The sequence below is a fragment of the Cyanistes caeruleus genome, chromosome Z (assembly GCF_971803275.1).
Source record: "Cyanistes caeruleus chromosome Z, bCyaCae1.hap1.1, whole genome shotgun sequence".
In the NCBI taxonomy this organism is placed as follows: domain Eukaryota; kingdom Metazoa; phylum Chordata; class Aves; order Passeriformes; family Paridae; genus Cyanistes; species Cyanistes caeruleus.
The window spans coordinates 56688852-56708116 of NC_141732.1; the positions used below are offsets into that span (position 1 = coordinate 56688852).

Here is a 19265-nt window from a genome sequence, read left to right on the forward strand (position 1 = left end):
AATCAAGAGGCCACAGATGCTGGAAAACTCACCTGTGGGTTACTCTGATACAGCAGTATTGGTGTAAGTGGTAAAACCTCCTATCACAGAAAAAGTTTATTAGTAAAAACAAACACCCCAACAAAAAAACCCACATCCATAACTCAGAACAACCTATAGATACAAAAATCACATGAAAGTTCTTTGAATCCTGTTCCAAAGTCCCATTCTTTAGAAATGTTTTACTCCCTTCCTGCGTCATGTTTTTCTTGATATGGCCAGTAACTTAGCAGTTCAAATTTCAGATCACCTACATCATTTCCTACCCAACTAGTTAACTGACTACTGGTGATAAGAAAAAGGGCCCAAGTCTCATGTAGGCAGTTGCTCATTCTATTGATTTAAACAGAGTATTTTCCTCCAGTTTAGTATTAAGGTTTGGAGATCAGAAAAAAGTCTTTGTGTCATCATGACAAAACACTCGCCAACTGCAGCTGCTTCAAGAATTTATCCAAACTCCTATGGCAACATTATTCATCCTTCTCCCTCCCCCTTAGCTGGCATTCCCATCATCAAACCCAAGCAGTATTTCTGCCTTAGAGTACTGTAAATACCTTTCCCAAGATGGCTTTTATTCCCATTATTCTCTTCCCTGACAGGCTCTGCTTTGCCTGGCAAAAAGGTGCAATGTTTTGTGTTGATCTTCTTAGAATGACTTTAGCTCTCTCTGCACCTGCCTTTACTTCTTTTCTCCATGTGTTTCCTGTGCTTACAGAGCTCCATGACCTCTGACCTGTGTTCCTCAGGAGGTCACACTGGTTCCTGCTGGCCTTAAAATCTATGGATCTTGTGTTGTATTGTCTGCCTCCCAGTTGCTTATCTTCCTTCTCACTCATTCTTTTGTTTTGAGTCTTGCATTTTTCCTTACTGGTATTAATCTCCCCACTGATTTGGGGTTTTTTTTTATTCCACATCAGCAATAAATAAATACATCATTTTGTGGAAATAAGAATCTGAATTTGTGGCTTTTGTTCACTGCATCACCTTTTTCTCCTTTTATTCCCCATGTGAATATTAACAGCAGTCAGAATACCAGGAGGTTTGTCTAACTATTTGCATTTTATATCCTTTTTTTACTTCAGCCTGCACCACCAAAGTAAGTGCTAATTCACAGCCTAGGAGAAGAGGTCTAAATAAAAAGAACTGAATCGTGAAAGCAGCAGAAGGGACTGGGAGGATAAACTGCCATTAGTGAGCAGAAGCTTTGTTACTCTGCTGCAGTTAGCATCACTAACAGCTGCCTATCTTTGACCAGTGACAACCACTTATATTTTTATGCAAAAGTACACTTAAAAAGCATACATTTAAACTGAGTGCTGTAAGTTTTTTGTATCTCTTAATGGATCTTTACATTAAGATCAAAGGATTCCAGCAGGGAGATTAGAGAATATTCACAGTTTTAAGATTTGGGGAGCAGAATCCTACATTTGTTAGTCATATTAAGCTATATGTTGTCAAGCTAATGCCTTTCTCATGGTGCTTATATACAATTTAAAGACTGAAAAAAGCCTCACTGGTAGATTACTTTTACATACAGCATCTGTAAGAGATAGTGGTTTTCATGTAGCACTTTGCATTTTTACCTCTTTGCTCAACTTGAATCAATTCAATTTTCTGTCACTGTATCTTAGGATTGCCTTAGGTCACGTAATCACATTACTATAATGGACCAAAATATTCCTGTCAAGTTTTGTACATTAATTTTATTAGACATCTTGCAACAAAGAAAAAATGACAAACAAACATGTAATTCAGAGGTAATTTTAACAGTCAAATACCTTTTACTTTTCAGTGAAAGTAAATGAGCACTTCCTTTGAAACAATATGCCTTCAGGTTTGTTTTGCTGCTGCAGTTGTGAGAACACTCCATTTTCTTTCTTTGTGAAACTGACTTTACAAAATACCTGTCATTCAGCAGCTCTTACCTTTTTTGACTTCCAGGCCATTGGCATGTCTTTATTCTTTCAGCCCATCAGGCTGTGATTGCTCATGCATCCTAGGGCACTGTACTAGCTCTCCGAACATCAGACCTCTCTCACTTCCCTAAACCAACTTCTGTTTAAGACACTAATCAGATCTTTGCAGAAGAGCTCTTCACACTCCAAATAGCTTGCTGACAATATGTATTAACAGGAGATACTTCTCATCCTATTCACTGGAGTTAGGAGTAACAGGTACTGTTATTCCATCTCTTCTTACAATCCAAAGAATGAAAGAGCAAGAACACCACTTGAATGCAGATAACTCTCTTAACAGTCAATGTGTCACAAATATGCTGCTAAAGTAGATTCAAACATTGTAAAATTAAAACAAATAGAAATCCTCCAGAGATTGGGATGAATATCTAAGATGCTGTTACCTGGAAAAATTGTGTTCTGCAAACAGGCTAATTGCATTTCCTGTCACATGCCAGCACATTTTTCTCTGCCTATCAGAGAGATTTGGCTGGAACTTGAATGGAATTTTCCTGAGCATTTCCAACAGCTAAGATTCCTCTTTCAACCTCTCTGAGCACCTGCTCCCTTTCTCAAATGTTAACATACATATGCCACATAAAGCAAAGCTGATGATGATTCTCAGGGCTGCTGATCTTGATTTTTTGCCTAACCTAACTAAATGTTGTTATTACACAAACAGGCATTGCTATTTCTGATAGCAAATGCTCAGCCACAGCAGTTCCAGGTTTAGGTATAAGAAGTGACTGTGAGTGTTGATGTCTGTCTGCTTCTGTCCTGCCCCGTCAAGCACGGGCAGTTACTTTAATCTTAAATTAAAACTTAAAAGCTCATACCAAGTAATCAACCTGGAATATAATTCACAATGAGCATCAGTGTGTAAGTCCTATCTACTTCCCCATTTCTTAATCTTGCAGCAGAAAATAAATATTGACAGTTATCCTTGCCTGCTACTAAGTACTTCCCTGTTCCTCACTTACCCAAACAATCTTTCCATTATCCCAGGTGCTGGACAAATGATTTATCAAAATGACAGTAGCTAAGTACTTAGTTCTAAAAGCTCACATGTTTACTTTTAAGTGATGGCAAAGAAAAAAGCATTAGCACTATAGAAGTCTTTAGAATCCAAAATCTTTGCATTCTTTGTAGAAACTCCAGTGCTTTTCCATTGCAGAGCAAGGTAGAAACTCCTCTTTATGTGGCATTACTATCTCATGGAATTGAAGAAAATGTGTCAGGCTTTCCACTGAGTTGAATTGGACAGAAGAGCCTGTTGGAAATTAATGCAAATTATTACAGACTGTAAATTAGATTAATGGAAAGCAATCACTGGCATTATTACCTAAAATGGTGCTTGCAGTTTGTCAGAACCTTGTAAACCTTAGTGATCCCTAAGAATCTGTAATGTGCTCCTGGAATATTGTGGGGTAAAACTTGTGATATCTTACCATATGTCTCACTCAGTCCCAGTCTTCAATGAGGCAAAGGCCACACTACACCTTCTTGTGCCCAGCCTGAGAAGCTAGTCATCTCAGACATTTCCAATTGTATAACAGGAAAACACAGTTGTTCTTTGGTACTGCTTGAATTTTATGTATTATGTCTACAAAGAGGCATATTCAATGTAATTGCCCAAAATAAGGAATCTCTCACAGAGAATGCCCATCCTGAAATGACTTTATAAAAAGGAAAGTGCACATCTGTACAGAAGAAACGGCAGGACAAAACTATACGTATTTGCAGTATCTGAATATCTGCTGGACTGAATTAACCATTGCAATGCATAAATTTAAAGCACCTTTGTCAATACAAGAGAAGCTGAACTATTCTGTTAAAAATCAGTAACAAAGTAACATTGTAAAGATACACCGGTAAGAAATGTTAGAAGACAGTGATCCATAACAGCACAGAGTCCAAAAGGCACTTGGAACTGCAGATTTCAGAGTTACTTGCTTTGATACCTCTTCCATCCCCACTTTCTCCCTTTGGTATCCTTGCAGAAAGTAATAGAGCTGCTGAGCTGCCACAACCAGCCCAACACAGAAAACTGCCAGTGAGGGCAAAACTGTCACACATAGCAGATGGTGTCAAGAGAGAGAGCTCTCATGAAAGTGGAGATGGTTTCTGTTTAAAAAAAACAATAAAAACCAACAACAAAACTGAAACAACAAACCACATCAAAATATTGTGTCCAAACAACATTCGAGTATCTCAAGAAGCAAACCAGAATACGTATTTCAGGATTATTAGATCTGTCAAGATAAATGCTTGTCAAAATGCAGAGAAAACATGTTTGAAGTGACATCAGTTGGCCATTAAGCTTGTAATTATTACTGGGCTATCATATGCCATCCAAAGAGTCTTTGTTGCCACCATTTTTCATTTGTGTTACCTACACTGATTCCAAAAAGCAAAATATACTCATTGAATAGAAAACATCATTTGTGACAGTGCTAAAACAAACAGTGTGATTTGAGTTGTAAGACCTTTCAATTCCATGACTTGGTGATAATTTCCCTGCCATTTCCTGAGTTCCAAAAGCGCACCATCCAAAGCCAGCAAAGCAGCAAATTGACATTAGAAGAGACAGGCTGGTGTTCAGAGGTGCAAATAGAGTCTTGTATGCGAGGACATGTGTTGTTCCACACCTATGACACCCACAGAAAAACTTCCGACTCCAATGAGGACAGGATTGTATTTGGTATCTTGCAAGCTCAGTGCATGTACAGTACATATAACACAGCACATAATGGAACAAAATGTATGATGTGACTTCTGGAATATATTTAAGTATCGCTGACTGCAGCAAAGGTGGGCAGGCTGCACATGAGACCCACACGAAAGGTTACATCACAACACTCCTCACACTTATGAAGCAGCAGTCACACCAGAAGAAGCCAACTTATACACTCATTTGAAAGTGGTGTTTTAAAGGGCACAAGGAATGCTTGGATTAAAAAATCGCAAAATAGTTTTAAAGACAACTTCAGGTAAAAATTATTTTAAAGTATGCCTGGGAATTTTTAGAAATAAAATAAAGTAGCAGAAATTGAAATGAAACCTTTTCATTAATGCTGAGTATACAGTGGCATGATAAGCATGGCTTCAACCTGCTCTAGTTTGTTGAAAAGATGCTTTTATTCTGTTCTGAAATGTCCACATTTTGTACACAAGCAGAGGGAAAATTCTTAGCAAAGCCCAAAGTTAATTTAACAACATGTATTAATAGATCATAATTGGAAAACGATGCTATTTTCTTACTTTGGAAATGCTCTTCTCTGCAATGATTTAACTTACTGACTAAAAATTCTCAACTCAAATGTGAAGTGTAAGAAGTTTGAAGTCACCTTTTTCAGCAGCAGCAGCTAATAGCTTTCTTTGTTGATTCCTTTGTGTCAAATTTATGTTTTACCTATTGGATTAATATTTTGTTAATTAAACATCAGTATTCCACCATAAACACTTTACCTGAGAGAATAAGTACATATCTAATCTCCATATTCTTGACTTCTCAGTAATTTTAGGTAACAGTCAACATCTAGCAAAACCACAGTAATATATACATCCTAAAGCTGCCTTCCTCAGTTCTCACACCAGTGTTAGATAAATACTGTCTATTAGATACTGTCTATATCCACAGACAGTAGGTATGAATCAGTATTTTGATCCCCATGTTTCTTCCTCTGACACCAATGATAACATCCTTAGCATTTTTCTTTCTCAAGTCTTTCTCCCCTTTTTTTCTCTCTTTGCTATACATTTAATCTTCTGATACCCACTTTGAGGCTTTCTTCCTGCTCTTTGCTGACTGTTAACTCTAATCCCCTTAAAAAAGACTGGCAGTTTAGGTGCTGTAATCAGCCAACAAGGGTTCCTATACTGTTATCCAAAACTCACTACCTCAGGTACAGAAGCAAACTTAGTAAATTTAGACACACAGGCAGGGTCTTTCTCTGCTTTTCCACCCTGGCTGTCCTATTCTGTCAGTTTTCTATCATCTTCATGAACTGTAAAATAAAGTATCAATATCAGAATGAGGATTTTTTTTCATAAATATGGGGAAAACACATGTTGTCTTTCGATAGCTTTTCCATCCTGCTTATCGACATCTCTCCTGTCTTTATATTATCTATTTTAGTCCTATAGTTTGGAAACCACTCTAAATGTTTTCAGCTTGTGTTTCCATTTTGTTGCATCTCTACCAGACCTTGTCTGCTGTGGCTGCTAAGAATGTGAAAACTGTACTTAAGGAGAATTTCCATTAATGGTGCAACTACATGAATGTCAGACCATAATCTCCAGTTGCATAAAGGTTGAATTGTCACTTCAGTGCAGAGTCACCATTGTCTGATGACTAAAACAGCTCCTGAAAGATAAGGTCTTAAAAATCCCAGTAGTATCTATCTTATTTTTCCCAAGCAAGAAAGTACAGGAACTATCCAAAAACATGGTTAAGTATTTTATAACTATCTTATCGGTGTAAATTATCTTTAAAATAATTTAAATGCTCTTGAAGTATAGGCAACATATTTAAGCAAATTTACAAGCACCAGTAAATACTGTTTAAATGCTTCTAAAAAACCGGTAATGATTATTATCAGATCTGTGCTAAAGATGAACTGATTTGCAGTACCTGGCAAAGTCACAGGAGATTATGTTCTTCTGAGTCAAAAGGATCTAGTTCAGCACAGCAAGTCTAGACACAGGCTACAGATCCATAAACAAAGAGAAGATCTAAGAACAACATACTTAAGGGTGACAGCATTTGATCTAGAGTGACACAGTGGAATATTAATAGAACAAAAATTTGTCTTAAGTACTCTCAAGTTTCTTGGGCCTTATCCACACTCCCCTCAAGAACTTAGAGAAGACCAGTCACCAGGGGATCAGAATCCAGGGGTTCCAACAGGCATTGTCTATTCAGACCAAGTAAGGACTCAGAAATGACAGCCAGCATTTCACATAAACAACGTTTTTGGGCCTTCTGAATCTTTAAAAAAATGCTGCTACTGGATTGAGGCACAATAATTCTGCTAGTGAGTATTTTGAAAATAACTTTTCTTTCAGTTTAAGTGTTCCTATTACCTATTACACTGAGCCTGAGCACTGGAACCTGGATTAACACCAGAAATTTACTAAGCTGAAAAGTTTACTGGAGCAGTTCAATATGGTACTGGTTCATTATATTCTACAATTATTAAGGATGAAGAAGAAGTCTCAGTTAGAGGAATATGAGCTTTTGGCCAGTTGAGTCTGAAACTAATGTTTTCCTATGCCTTATTTCCCTTTAACCCAGATATGTAGTGGCCTTGTACATATAGCTCTTTTTCTTTCCTAAGATTAGAATATATCAATGGTTCCTGTTAGAGACATATCAAGAACTTATTTTACTTAGTATTTTCCTGAAGCATGAGTGAAAGCAAGTAACTGCCTTTTGTGTTCTTCAGGTTTTTTTTTAAATTCATGATCTATCAAATGGAAAGAAAAGATGGTTGAGACCTGGTATTTTGGAAAAAGAGATGTGTGTGGACAGATTGCCATTGTAAGACCAGAACTTTATCCAATAAAATATAATGCTTTCCCAGTAATTTTATAGTTCTTTCCCTCTAAATGCCTTCATTTCAGGTCTCCCCACAGTTCTTGATTCACTTCACATGATATAGATGTCAATTCTTTTTTTCGTTTGTAAATGCTGGAGTCCACATCCTCTGTCCTTATAAAGCAATCGGTAAGGAGACATCTTCTTCTAATGCACAGATCGATCGTGTCAGTCATACACCTGAAGTTAAGGCGGTACCCACAGCAGAGATTTTGACTAAGTGCATTGCAATCCTTTGTGTCTATCTTCATTGCAATGTTGAAAGTACCTCTTCCCCAAGAATTAATCTAATTAATCTATCAAGTGACCTAAATCATGCACACTGCATTTTTTGCACTGGTAATTATGAACCTTTGGAAAAAAAAAATAATCAAAGGTTATTTATAGTATCATAATACTAAATAAATCATTTCAGTTCGGAAGCTCCTTAATGGACTATAATGACCAGATAATTCAAAGAACAGCTATAACAGTGCCAGAAGGCTATAGAGCACCTCCTGATAGTACCTTAGCCTATGCTTTTTTCTTCACATATCAGGTACAACTCATCATAGATGATCTATAGGTTCAGTTCATCATCTGCCAATAATTTAAATTTGTATAGCAATAATGTGGAATTTAATTAATACTTTCACAATTCATTATTTTATTTCATCCCTTCTAGATAAAATGGTATATTTCAGAAAGAAACATTTCTTTGTCCATTCAATAAGGGATAGTATTCCTTAGAAGTTCATGTTGTCTTTATGTCCTTTATTGACAAAAACAATGTCACAAAGCAGAAAGAAATACTAGATGTTTAGAATAATTCTTCTTTCAAAGTACTCCACAACAGTGGCCTTTCTTGTTATACTGTGTCTGCATGGGAAAAGAACTTGCAGGTATGATTAGAGACCAAGTATTCATGCCTTTTATGCTAAGGTATCAGTTTCAAGGTTTACCCTGAAATCTTCAATTACATTATATTTCATATGGTAGAAAGTATTGTTCCCACAAATGAACCCAAAGATGCTATGCTTTTTTAAGAGACACAGTTAATAGTTCATCTGTTTGTAAATGTCTCAAAAATGTACAATAGAAATATTGCTTTATACCTTTCTTCAGAGCATTACCCAGACAAGTGATATGAATGTTATTTTCTATTAACCTTCTGCCTACATTCTTATCTTATACAGTAACTGTTTTTTGACTTGTCCTATGTATCCTGGGGGGGGGAGGGTGTTTTATGGCTGTTACACAGTAACAAATGCTTAGTGTGTGACACATTCTGAATTACTATTTTCAAGGACCTTCAATTGGTGCGTCAAGATAATTGTTACATTATCCATTTAACAATGTGGCAAAGTCAAGTCTGCCAATATACTGTAGAGATCCAGAAATGTTTCAATAACTGCTAAGAGAAACAAAATTACAAATTAAATGTCAGAAACTCTTTTGCTATAGATGCAAAATGTTTTTTTCCCCGAGGGTGAAAGAGGTATAATTGACATATATGCCAATACTAACTGAGAACTGTGCACATCCTCCCATAAGAGAATCTATCTTCAGGATTGAATTTATAAATAAATAAAATAAGAACTTCCAAAATTAAAAAAAAAAAAAAATGGCTGGTTCAATTGTTCTCACAAAAAATATTTTTACATAGCTGTCCAGATGAACAGCTGGACAGCTATGTCCAGATGTCAGTTTCTCAATTAAGCCACTCACTCTATTTAAACATCAATATTACTGAATTTGTGTTCAATGTCAACAAATGCATATAGTAGTATCCTTCCTTGAAAGACCAAAAGATTGCTTTAAAAATAATTGTAGAAGACTATTTCTTGGTATGACTAGAAGGGTGTAGGTTCCCAGGATGCAATTCTTTCTTTTTAACCTATTATGTTATTGTTGTAGACTTGATTATATAATGATTCATTTGTATACTCACTTGAAAGGAAAATGGTTCTCTAAAATTATTTCTAACCATTTTAGAAAACCTGAAATTAATGTGCCAAGATAGCGCATAAAAAGTTCCCACTCCAAACTTGGGTAATTAAAACCAGAACACTAAAATTCTTGCAGTTTATAGCAGATTAAAATGCTGGTTGGAAGATTATCAAGTTTCAGTTCAGGTCAGAACAGTGCTTTGAAAAACCAACAATCCATTCATGCACTGGCAAAATCTACAGCAGCTGTAATTAGTTTGTTGAGTTTTATGTACAACCTCAGAACAACGTCTAAAGCCTTCTCCTACACTATTTTCACATGGTGATTGAAAGACTGAATTGTTTCGTTTCAAATATTTTTCATAACTTTGTTAAAAGTGTTTCCTGAAAAAAACCACAAGATAAAAATGAGATAAAATTTGAACACTTCCCAAGGTAAAATCATCAGGTAATCTCATAATATTTTCACCTCATATAATCAATGTCATGTCAAAATAGTCTGCCTAAAGAAAAGCAGCAGGTGAAGCCAGTGCGTCTTAAATGCTGATGTGTATCGCACTGCCTTACATTTATTGCTTTCATAAGACAGACAAAAAAAAATTGTTCCAGGAAAATAATCTACAACAGTTCTGTTTGTCTCAGTTTTCTCTCAGCCTCCATGGGACCACCAAAGCAGATTAAAATGTTATAGTGCACCTGATTAATTAAGAAGATGGGTCAGTTATCAAAGGATATTTTTACCACTTGTTTCACAAAGTACAAAGGCCAGAAAGCCAAAGTTCAAACCACTCAACTAGGAGTCAGTTTTAAATACTCTTAGCTGGACTTCTTAGGAGAATATAGCTTCTGTATAAAAAAGAAAAAAGGCCAAAATTTCTAAAAAGCAAGTTTCCAACTAGATATATGGGGGAAAATTCATCATGAGCATGGTTAAGCATAGGAATACTTGTCCCTGAAAATATGCAGAATTTGACTGGACAAGGCATCAAGAAATCTTATCTAACTTGGAAACTGCTCCTCCTTTGAACAGAAGGTTGAACTAAAGACCTCCAAAGGTCCCACTGAATCTATGTTAGCCTATGATTCTGAGTAATCACAGTATCACCTGGTTTCTTCTGAAGTAATTTTCCAATTTCAGAAAAATCTGGCTTACAGATAAGAAATACAAGTACTAGATACTTAGAACGGGCTCCCATGGCATGCAGCCTGCCTTCTGCCTACACACAATTTTTGGCCCTCTGAAAAATGAGTTGGTTTTGGTTTTTTTTTTGGCTCTTGCTGGCCATGTAGCTCAAGTCTGAATCAATCATGTGACATTTTACCTCCTACCCTGCTGACAGTCAAATAACAGCAGGTAGAGGATTGTGGAAAGCAATGTGAGGGAATCCTATACCTCAGGCAATTACTGGAAAATACAGCTTTGTAAATTCTGCAGACAGAACTGTGCACTTCTTTGTGAAGTATGTAAACACGTAAAGCAAATGCCTGTAACTTTACAATACTGGAAAGTACTTTCAAGTATTTCGTCAGTACACCATAAAGAAGAGAGAACAGTGGAATAGTTGCACCTTGAAATACCCCAGAGACTGAAAAATATTACAGATAGACATTTTTGTGTACAATCTCACTTTTCTTCCAAAGTACAAAATACAAAAAATATATAGCCCATCTCCCTGTTTTTTAGAGACACATAAACGGGGACATAGTGCAGTGGGTGAATATTCTACTATAGGTAAGGAGGAAAAGATATGTATTAGATGTCAGGGTTTTGTTTTTTATTGTATGTGGTTCGTTTGCTGTAGGTTTTTAAATATTTCAAGTACTTCTCTTTCACATCACTATTGACATTATTGATGGTATGATAAGCTACTACTTCATTAATACCCAGTCCAAAAGATTCAGATATATTCAGCTATGTCATTTTTGTTAGAAATAATAAACTTGAGGTTCTCAGTTTATATCTTGACTTTTCAACCACTAATATTATTTACAATCTTTTCCTACTTTCCTCCAAAAACATGAAGAATAGCAAATTTTTCTAGTTAAAGTAGATTCTGACATAATTATTGGAGCCTAACCAGAACCTGGGGTTCTCATGTGGTGTACAGTACAGCAGAAAATGTATTATTGTAAAATGGGCTAGATTTGTAGTTTGGATTATGTTACAAAGTATCTTCAATGATTCATATATGCACATGAAAGCCCTGTCCTGAAAAGTTTACAATTTAAAGTATAATGGAAGACTGCTGCAAATATACACATGCAGTGTTTTTTAGTAGCTTGATTTTGCACTTGTTTTGGATGGCACTGACACACATAATAGCTAAGTTTCATTTTATTGGAATGATTCACGTAGATTTAAATACTCTCCTGTTAAGTCAGGCATTTCAATGTCACAACTTTGTACTGGTGTACAAGACACAACAACTCACTATCAAGAAAACTGAAATTAATTACCTTTCTATCCTTTTCCAGGACTAGTAAAGCCCACAAAGTAAACTATTTAAAGTGAATTTATACATTTGAGTTTTACATTCAGATTTTATTTGGCACAAAGTAAAACAGCAGTGGCATTGTGTATGTGCCTAGTTCTTTGGAAACACAACTAGAGGGCAAAGCAATGCAGTAATGGTTATGGGCCTTCACACAGCACTTACAAAACCTCATTTAAGAGACTTATTGAAGCACTAATCCTGAGATGCTTGCAAAGGAATTTCCTTCTGAAACAGGAGTTTGCTTTTTACAGTTTACTTTAAAAAATTTGGTCAGACTGTGAAACTCAAGAAGCTTCTACTCAGACCTGTACACAAAAGATTTGAGATCCATAAGGCAGAGATGTTGAAACTGAGATGGTGGTTAAATTTGTACATATTATACTGCATCAGCAGCTTTTTTTTCTTCAATCAACAGAGTAATTATAGGAGGTATGAGCAAAAATTTATATATGGAACAACATGCCTGTAAATTTCAAATTTATTAATTCTTATTACAACATATATCTTTAATTTTGCATCATCTCCATGGTCTGTTAATGGTTACTTCTGCTACAAAATTACTCTATACTCTTGCTGTAACTGTTTCCATTCAGGACTGAGCACCAAAGATGGTAGGGTGACAATGACCATACATGCTACAATACCATTATTCTGGCAAGCAGAATACAAATTGTAGCCATATTCGGGAAAATTTCAATGTGGCTGTGTTGCCGCTGGTCACGAAATAGATCACACAAACACAGCTTGAAGTGTGGTGAAAGGAAGAGAGAACTTTATTTCTTCTCCCAGGATTTATAGGTTTCTGACCACGGCCAGGGATTGGATGGTCAGGATAACACCCTCCCAACCGCTCTGGCCATGAGAGATGTCCATCACAAGACGTGTAACAGAAAGAATGTACAAATATCCATGTTTACAGTTTACTGTCCTGGGACGGTCTTTAGAAAACTATGTCAGCAAGCTACAAAAGCTGAGTTTTCAGGGCGACATGGCTGTTCATTTCTTCAGCAGAGAAACATAACTCCTATAAACCATAATCTTTGTTACTTTTCAATTAATATCGAAGAGCAGTTCAATCTGCTTTTTTTGATATAAATAAATGTAGCAATCTACACTACTACACAATCTATTTTTTGTAACTTTAAAGACCGCTTTCCTCCAAATACTCTGTCCTGCATTTAAGATAATAAGTCTGCTTGCTTCTAATAAAAAAAAAAAAAAAAAAAAAAAAAAAGGGGATAACAAAGAACTTTCTGCAGAGATTTCTCAGCTTAATTCTTTGCAAGATAGCTGTAGGGCCTATGTACAGAAGCATTAAGAATTGCTTTAAAATGTGGATGCACTTTTAGTTTACAATGACCAAAAAAAAAGACTAGATTGACTTCTGTTTTCTGTCTTCCTGCCTCCCACAGCAGACCTGGCTCAGCACTGTTACCCATGCCAGTGCTGAGTTATCTGGCACTGGGGTTTGAGCTGATCACTCTAACTTTGCACTGTCAGTCAGGGTCAGTCAGGGTCATCCCTTTGTAGCATAATCACAGGTGGAAGAGGCAAACATACCAGATCAAGTGTAATAGGCACTGTTCAAGTCATACAAGTATTACAGATAGGGTTTAATGTGCAATCAATGTAAAAATGCAAAACTGAAAACACAAAGTTACAAAGGTCAGAGCCTCTTCAGTATTTCTACAGCACCCTTTAAATTAGATTACACAAGCTTATTTAGCAATGCTTATGTATCATATTTCTCCATCTAAATCCAGAAGACATTTCTCTATACTATTATTTTTTGAGACATTGAACTGAGTACTTGAAATGAAGTTATTTTGTTAACTACACCAAAACAGCAAAATGCTTCTAATTTGGACACAGGAGAGTCAACCATATTGAGCTCTAAAAAACATTGCTATTGGGTCATTTAGATCAATCTAAACCCTCATCAGCATCATAATTTTTCCCCAGCACTCTTTCCCACCCACACACAAATCAATTCCATGCCACCTACTTTTCTTTTTCCTTTCATATCTCTTTCATAGCCCTTGCATCCACCATTAGGTTTTCTAGACTGCTAAAAAAACACTTACTCATAAATTCCCTGGCAACAACTGCTTCTCCTTCAGCACACAGCTCTCACAACTTGTGTTTGTGGCAAGGATGTGATGTTTGGCTGCATATTACTCAGGTCAAAGCTTCTAAGAGGCTGAGCAATGGAGCCACTACTAGTACTGATAATGCTGGTGTCCCTTATGATAAATTTTTCTCCTGGAAGCATAAAAAGATACTTTTTGTTCAAAAAACAAAAAGTTTCACTTAACACTGATGTTTTAATGCACAGAGAAGTTATGCTTTTTATTTTTATTATTTTGTTTCTCCATATTTTCACTTAGCCTAACACCACCTAACACATGCAATGGCAGACTTGCCTTTGCTCCTTTACCAGCACAGCAGTTGCTCCTGTAAGATGATTTGGGCTTGTTTATTACTTGCTTTCAAGCATTCCTACTGAGTTCAGTTGAAAATTTAATACTCCATACCTGAAATAACACTAACATAAACCTTTCAAAACAGCTTATGTTTCAGCCGTTAAGAAATCATTTAGAGTCCCTTGAAAACACTCTTCTTCCATAAAACTTTGGGAACTTTCATGAACTAAAGGTGAACAAGAGCTGTTTTAATCTTTACAGGTGCTTAATGGTTATTAAAGGCAGTAAGGGATTGCCTGAGCACAAAAGTTGGACCAGTCATGCTGTTTTCCAGACTGTCTTCCTGAAATAGCAATCTGCAAAATGAATGTGCATATCACACTTGCTGTAACAACTGAATAAGCTTTGCTTTTAAGCCACTTCGCTGGAATTTCAATGTGAAATATCTAACACCAACATTTGCTCTGCAACTTACATCTGTTCTTCAGCTGACATCTGCTTCTGAATCCTTGTTATTTCTTGGTTATTTTTAGCAAATGCTATGTCATCATTTCAAGTATCAGAAAGCACAGAGAAATTCTAAGCCATATAATAACTGTTTCTTCTGTTTTCCTATATACAGATAATCAAAAAGTACTGCTTATATGCTTAATGTTCACCTTTCTCTCAGGCTTGAATACAGTATTTCTTACTTTCTGCTAGCATGATCCTAGAAGAGACTAAAGACTCAGACTTGAAGATACATACACTGAAATTTAGTTAAGATTTAAATGACCAATTCCAAAATTGCAATCTCTAATACTTCTGTTAAATACCTGCATTGGTATTTAACTTTACTGGGACTGCTTTACTTCACAGGCTCTTCAAGTTTTTTGTACTAACACCCCTAAGGTAGCTAGAAGTCTGATGCTATATAAACCTTAAAGCCCCTTATTAATCTCAAGCAAGCTGAAACACTGGATCATTAATGTGTTGGCCACCACAGAACAGCAACTCCTCTTGTTGCCAAGGGGCCTTGATTTGGTAGGGGTTCCTAGGAAACACTTCCTAAACTGGGCTGTACAAAAAGTTCATTGGTAGATGCTTCTTTCTATTACAAGATGGCTAGATGCAACCACTGCATGTATAATTTTCTTCCCATTTCTCCATGCTTTTCATACAGTAGCTCAATGAACACTGAGCCAAGGTATGGGAAGCTACAAAGAGAGTGAGGGAGGGGTATTTAAAATAATAGCATTCTTCTCCAAAATTGCTCAAATTCCCCGGCCCTAGTATTCTTTTTTAATAATGCTCTGTGATGCAAAGAAAAAAAAATCATTAATACAGTATGAATAAAAAGTTTGGTTTTCTAAAAAGCAGAAAGAACTTCTACTATATAATATACACAGGCTCTAGTCATATTAGAAAGATAAAAGAGTGGCTGGGAAGGTCTCCAGGCAAGCAGTAAAGAATAGTTCACAACCACACCAACAAACTTTCCTCTGCTTTTGAGCTGGCTGGCTGCAGGCAAAGTGCCTGCTGGAAAAAGCACTTGGAACAAGCTAACTCATGAATTGAGCTTGGAAATCATTCAAGGGTTGCCCAATGACCAGACCTGTACCCACAAAACAACAGTGCAGATTAATCCTCTTCTGAAATAATTTAAGGCACTGTTTAATATCCTATATATCTGGCCATGCAGTACCTTAAATGGAACTGAAACTGAGAGAACTTTGACATTCCCCCCTTCAACTTTTCACTTAAGACTAGTGGTTAAGAAGTGGTTACTGTCACCTTAAATCACATATCACAAAAAAACTTCCTGTCCTGGGGTGACTTTATGATGCTTGTATCCCCAGACACCTAATTTATGTTACATATTAAGTTCTGCACCTTTAAGACTGGCTCTGAGAGTGAAGGGGGGGAGAAGAAGCCGCAGTTTGTGTTGAGGAAAAGCATCACTCCCCTACATGCTGCTCCTGGACTGTGGTGTCTGCAGCACAGACAGACAGCAGGACAGAGCTCTCCTTTGCTGTTAGTTAGTTTTTAGCTAGCTGAGGCAGAGGAGTTCGCTGGACTGGTTTTTTCCCCCTTTTCCTTGGATCTGTTCAAACCTGCTCTGGACTGAACACCCAGCCAAACCCCAGGAGCTCACAGCTGTGGCCCACCGGGGCCTGGGCCTCGGCACTTTCCAGCACCGGAGGGACTGATAAACACGTGAGCAGGCCGAGCTACACCACAAAGGACTTTTCTTCCTTGATTTGCCATCTCATCGAACAGCAGGAGGTTTTATTGTTTAATAAAACAATATAAAATAATTAAATAAATAAATAAAAACAGAAAATAAAAATAAAATTAAATAAATAAATAAACCAGAAATTATTCAGTTTCTGTAAGTGTTTTTTCCACTCTTCTCCAAGGAAATCTTTTTCCCAAAACAGCTGGGGGAGGGGCCACTTGAATTTGCTTTTTTTGGGGGACCCCCATTTGGAAGTTCTCTCTAAGTTTGCCCTAAGGAAGGATACTTCCTTAAATTCTCTTGCAGATCACCCTGGACTACTTACTACTACTACTTACTACAGAAAACCACTTACTGAACTTCAGACTGATTTTTGTTTGTCAAGAGTAGTTTTTGAGTAAATTGATCTCTCTGTTCTAGAAGTTACAATGTTTATCATACATTTTTCATCATACAAATAATTCAGAAGAACTAGTGGAATTTTCAAAGGTCTATCAAAAAGTTCAGAAACTGAAACCAGTTATAAGTCACTTACACCTGGTATAAACTGAAGTTACCGAAGCAAGGCAAAGTAAACTCAGCATCTGGAAGCTCTTGGCTTGAAGCAAATACCAGTAGAACACAGTAGCTTGAATATCCAGCTAGCTCTTCTGAACTATTATCTTTAAATTTACTTTCAGTATGTTAAAAACAGACCAGCCCTGGTATCCCAGTTCACATGAACTGCAGTGTCTTATCAAATTAACAGAACCAATCCCAAAAGCAAAAAAGCTTTATGGATTTGAAGTACAACTGGCTGTCAAAGGGACTTGTGTTTCCCTGAGAACACATTGCTTATCAAAATTAGACTAAAGTTCTTAAGTTTGCTAGGCAGTTCTGAAAAAACTGTTCTGTGTCATTTTGTCACATCAGTGCACTTTGTTTCTTTTGACTATCTATCTTTAGAGAATAAAATATCCTCCTGGTTATTAGTGTTGCTTGAGCATACTGGGATTTCCATCACACAGATAACTGAATATGATTTGAAGACGTATATGAGGTTAAAGCTTATGCTAGTGTATCCGAGTTTGCAATAGACTAAAAAAAATTGAAATAGCTTACTTGAAACTTCACTTTTTAGTAAATACTTTCATATAAAAATGTTTTACACAGCAACCAAATCATTAGTAACTATTCTCTTCACACAATACAATTATGGAAGAAGTGTACTATTTTAGACTTCATGTAAAAGTTCTGGCACTATTTACATTTCAAGATCAAGATCTGTGATAATCATATACTCCAGAAAAAAATCAGTAATAGAGGAATTTTGGACTTTAAGTTCTTTAGAAATCACTTACTGCTGATTTCAATTATGAAGAATATTAGATTTTAAGTGGTACCTACCGGAAGGGTTTCCTTTCTGTGTTGGCAACTCCAGGTCACTGGAAACTGACACCTCACTGACACTAAATTTTGACAATTCTGTCCCAAGATATGTAACCTGTAAAAAGAAATCTAGATGGGTAACTGATTGTTTTAATTAGTATTTTGGGGTTTTTTTTTCTGATAGGTGTAGAAACTTTACTTTTCTTTTAAAACCAAGTTTATTAACTTGTAAGCCTAATCTAAGATCAAGGAGAAATTATGTTAATCTGAATACTAATTGAAAAAAACCCCAAGCATAATACAGCCCATCAGTAATCCCCTTTAAACTCTGCCAGTGTGTTTGCAACAGTTGTGCATGACACACTGATATTTCAGTAAGTCTGCCACATTTTATTCAAACTACCTTTCAACTTTCTCTATCAGTCTTAATCATCTTTAAAACTCCTCCTTCAAATCCCTGCTAGTTTACAGTGTAAGCATTCTGCATTCTTTCAACACTAATGACTAGTTCACCACTGTACAGATACAGCTATGTAGCTCTTTCTTTGCTGCTCATTCATTAAAATTAAGATGACGTTTAAAATTTAGGCTTATACCCTCTTTTGCTTTAAGAACAGTATGGAGATCTAGATTAGTGAAACTTGTTACAGCCATTCATTATTGGTAACTTTGAGAATCAAATCAGGCATACCTTATTCCACACATACTTCCATGTCACAGAAATATCACTTCCTAGTAGATCTTTAACCCACTGAACTGGATTCTGTAGTACTTGTCCTTTACTGGTTCTGATCTTGCCATTCTTTAAGAGTGTAGCTTTATGACTAAATTCCTTAAAAATGAAATAATTTCAATTCATAAATGAACAAATATGAAATAAGATCCTTGAAACATGAAAAATACCAAAGAACAATACAGCTGAAAAGTTTCAGCGAGTTCTGTTTTTCTCTGAAAAAGTTAAGTAATTTAATACCACTATCAAAAATTTTATAAAATAAGATTATTTATTCCACCAGAATAAATAATTATAACCAGTTGCTTTAGCCAACTAGGGGACAAATCTCCCTATGTGTATTTGTCAGAACTGTATTTGTATCTTAGGTCCACTTACACATAACAAAGCCTTGAATTAATTAATTTGCAGTAGTGAATTCAGGCACTTACACAAGGCACATCTGTACAACAAGAAATTACTACACAAGAAGTTCCAGCAACCATTCAAACATATCTGCACAAAAAT

At 36.2% G+C, this 19265-nt stretch overlaps 1 protein-coding gene across 1 annotated transcript in view; it reads right to left on the minus strand.

Annotated features, from left to right (window-relative positions):
- Window positions 1-3041: 3041 nt before the first annotated feature.
- The window catches only part of ANKRD31 (ankyrin repeat domain 31), a 64045-nt gene continuing 47821 nt past the window's right edge, over window positions 3042-19265 (minus strand). Inside the window, 5 exon segments of the mRNA XM_023943434.2 lie at window positions 3042-3264; window positions 14101-14144; window positions 14146-14278; window positions 18044-18140; window positions 18717-18857. Coding sequence (XP_023799202.2) covers window positions 3113-3264; window positions 14101-14144; window positions 14146-14278; window positions 18044-18140; window positions 18717-18857 — 567 coding nt within the window. The 3' untranslated portion in view covers window positions 3042-3112.